This window comes from Myotis brandtii, unplaced genomic scaffold, assembly GCF_000412655.1.
Source record: "Myotis brandtii unplaced genomic scaffold, ASM41265v1 scaffold577, whole genome shotgun sequence".
Taxonomy (NCBI): domain Eukaryota; kingdom Metazoa; phylum Chordata; class Mammalia; order Chiroptera; family Vespertilionidae; genus Myotis; species Myotis brandtii.
Window position 1 is genome coordinate 1,603,032 of NW_005370161.1, and position 2,201 is coordinate 1,605,232.

General features: G+C 56.1%; 1 protein-coding gene across 1 annotated transcript; it reads left to right on the forward strand.

The window, feature by feature from the left end:
• Positions 1–339: 339 nt before the first annotated feature.
• LOC106728256 (F-box only protein 31-like) lies at positions 340–1,873 on the forward strand. The gene is made up of 3 exons (XM_014549951.1): positions 340–469; positions 639–1,512; positions 1,648–1,873. Exons 1-3 carry the CDS (start codon positions 340–342, stop codon positions 1,871–1,873), a joined length of 1,230 nt encoding a protein of 409 aa, XP_014405437.1.
• Positions 1,874–2,201: the final 328 nt, after the last annotated feature.

The following is a 2,201-nucleotide window of genomic DNA, read 5'->3' on the forward strand; positions in this document are numbered from 1 at the left end:
TTCTGGGGGGGAAAAGGGTGTGGGGGATGCTGGAAGAGACTGCACAAAAATTGTGCACCTATGAATGAGAACAGGGGGGGCAGTAAGGGAGGAGGGTGGGAGGGGAACCGGGTGGAGGGGAGCTATAGGGGGAAAAAAGAGGAACAACTGTGATAATCGGAACAATAAAGATTTAATTTAAAAAAAAAAGAAAAAAAATAAAGTCCTACAATTGGCTCCTCTCTGAGGGGGCGTGGCTAGGCCCTGGGGGCGTGGTTGGACTCTAGGGCGGTAAGATCCAGCTTAAAACCTGCCTGAGGCTCCCTGGCCCACGCTGTGGTGGCTGTTACCTGTGGAGGCATGGAGGAGCGCGCTTGCCTCTGCGGCCTGGGCTCTTCGCCGGGATGTCGGTGTCGTCAGAAGAGCCAGCGCCCAGCTGAGACAGCAGTGGCCAAGGGCAAGCGGTGTCATCACAAGCGCCAGCGCCCAGGTGAGAAGGCAGCGGCCCACGGCAAGCCGGCCCCGGCAGAAAAGCACGTGGAGGGGGACGCGGCAAACTGCAGCGGGAAGGCCAGGAGGGTTGGGGGGCAGGAAGGGAGGGTAAGAGGACAACCGAAGGACTTGTATGCATGCATATAAGCATAACCAATGGACGTAAGATACTGAGGGGGAGATCTTCGCCTCGCTCCCCGGCACCGACCTGCCCAGCCTGGCCCAGGCCTGCACCAAATTCCACCACATCCTGCACATCGACAGCATCTGGAGACGGCGCTGCCGCGAGGAGTTTGGCGTTCGTGAAAACTTGCAGAACCTGGAGACCATAGGTATGTCTTATCGAGAAGTCTATGCGAAGCTGTTCCCATACAGACACATTTTGGGGTTGTGGCAGCTAGATACTGAGCACTATAGAACCCTAGTGAATGTCGTGGTGGATGGCTTATGCATTACTGGTTGGACATACAGGCCTTCCCTTAACACCCATGTGAGTGGCCCCATACATTTCAAGCCCTCGTTCAGAATTCGCCTGAGGAAGAGGAAATCAGCCAAGGTGGAGTGCATGGAAGGCCTCGGCAGCAGGCCCCACCACCGCCACATGCAGATTCGGAAGGACAGGTTCACGACCCAGTGCAAGAGCACATACCACGGAAGGGATTTACCAAGGCGGCTTAGGGAAGAACGGGGGCGGGTGCTGGAGGACAGACAGCGGTACAACTGGCTGACCTACCGCCGCCTCTACCTCCCGCCGAGCCACCCGGACGACCTCATCAGGCCAGGCCTCTTCCAATACTACTACGATGCCTTCCACCTAAAGATCTCCATGCTCAGCTTCCATGGGAAGTATGCCAGGGTCACCAAGATCACGGGCGTCTCCAAGAAGACGTTAGAGATCCACCTCATGCGCCGCATCCAGCTGCGAGATGGCGAGATCTTCGGCAACTTCACCGAGCTCTCCCGTGTGGTCCAGGAGATTGACGAGCAGGTGATCCGGGAGCAGCAGCAGCAGCAGCAAGAAGACGGGACTGAGGAAAGCGAGGGCCATGGCTGGCAGAGCCCTGCCCAGCCCAGCGCCGGGGAGTCCGGGGCTGCAGCTTCGGAGGAGCAGCCTGTTCCGTTTGTTCTGCCTATGGGCGTGCGCTCAATAGACCACAACTACCCCGAAACCTGCAGGATGTGTTTCTATGGCGTGGACACTGTTACCTTACCTGGCTTCACCGACCCCAGGCGCTTCCCTGGAGTCTTCATCCTGTTCGATGAGAACCACTTCGGGTTCATCTGGCTGGAGTTGAAATATTTCTTCCTGTACAGCAGAGTCCAGAACACCTTCCAGAATGTGGAGGCACCATCCCTGCAGGCTTTCCTGGATATGCTCAAGAACATTCAGTGCATCCCCTAACCCAGGGGTGGGCAAACTTTTTGACTCGAGGGCCACAATGGGTTCTTAAACTGGACCGGAGGGCCGGAACAAAAGCATGGATGGAGTGTTTGTGTGAACTAATATAAATTCAAAGTAAACATCATTTCATAAAAGGGTACGGTCTTTTTTTTTTTAGTTTTATTCATTTCAAACGGGCCGGATCCGGCCCGCGGGCCGTAGTTTTCCTACCTTGGTTGCTGGCAGTTTGGCTCAGTGGGTAGAGCATCGACCTGCGGCCTGAAGGGTCCCAGGTTTGATTCCAGTCAGGGGCATGTACCTTGGTTGCTGGCACATCCCCAGTGGGGGG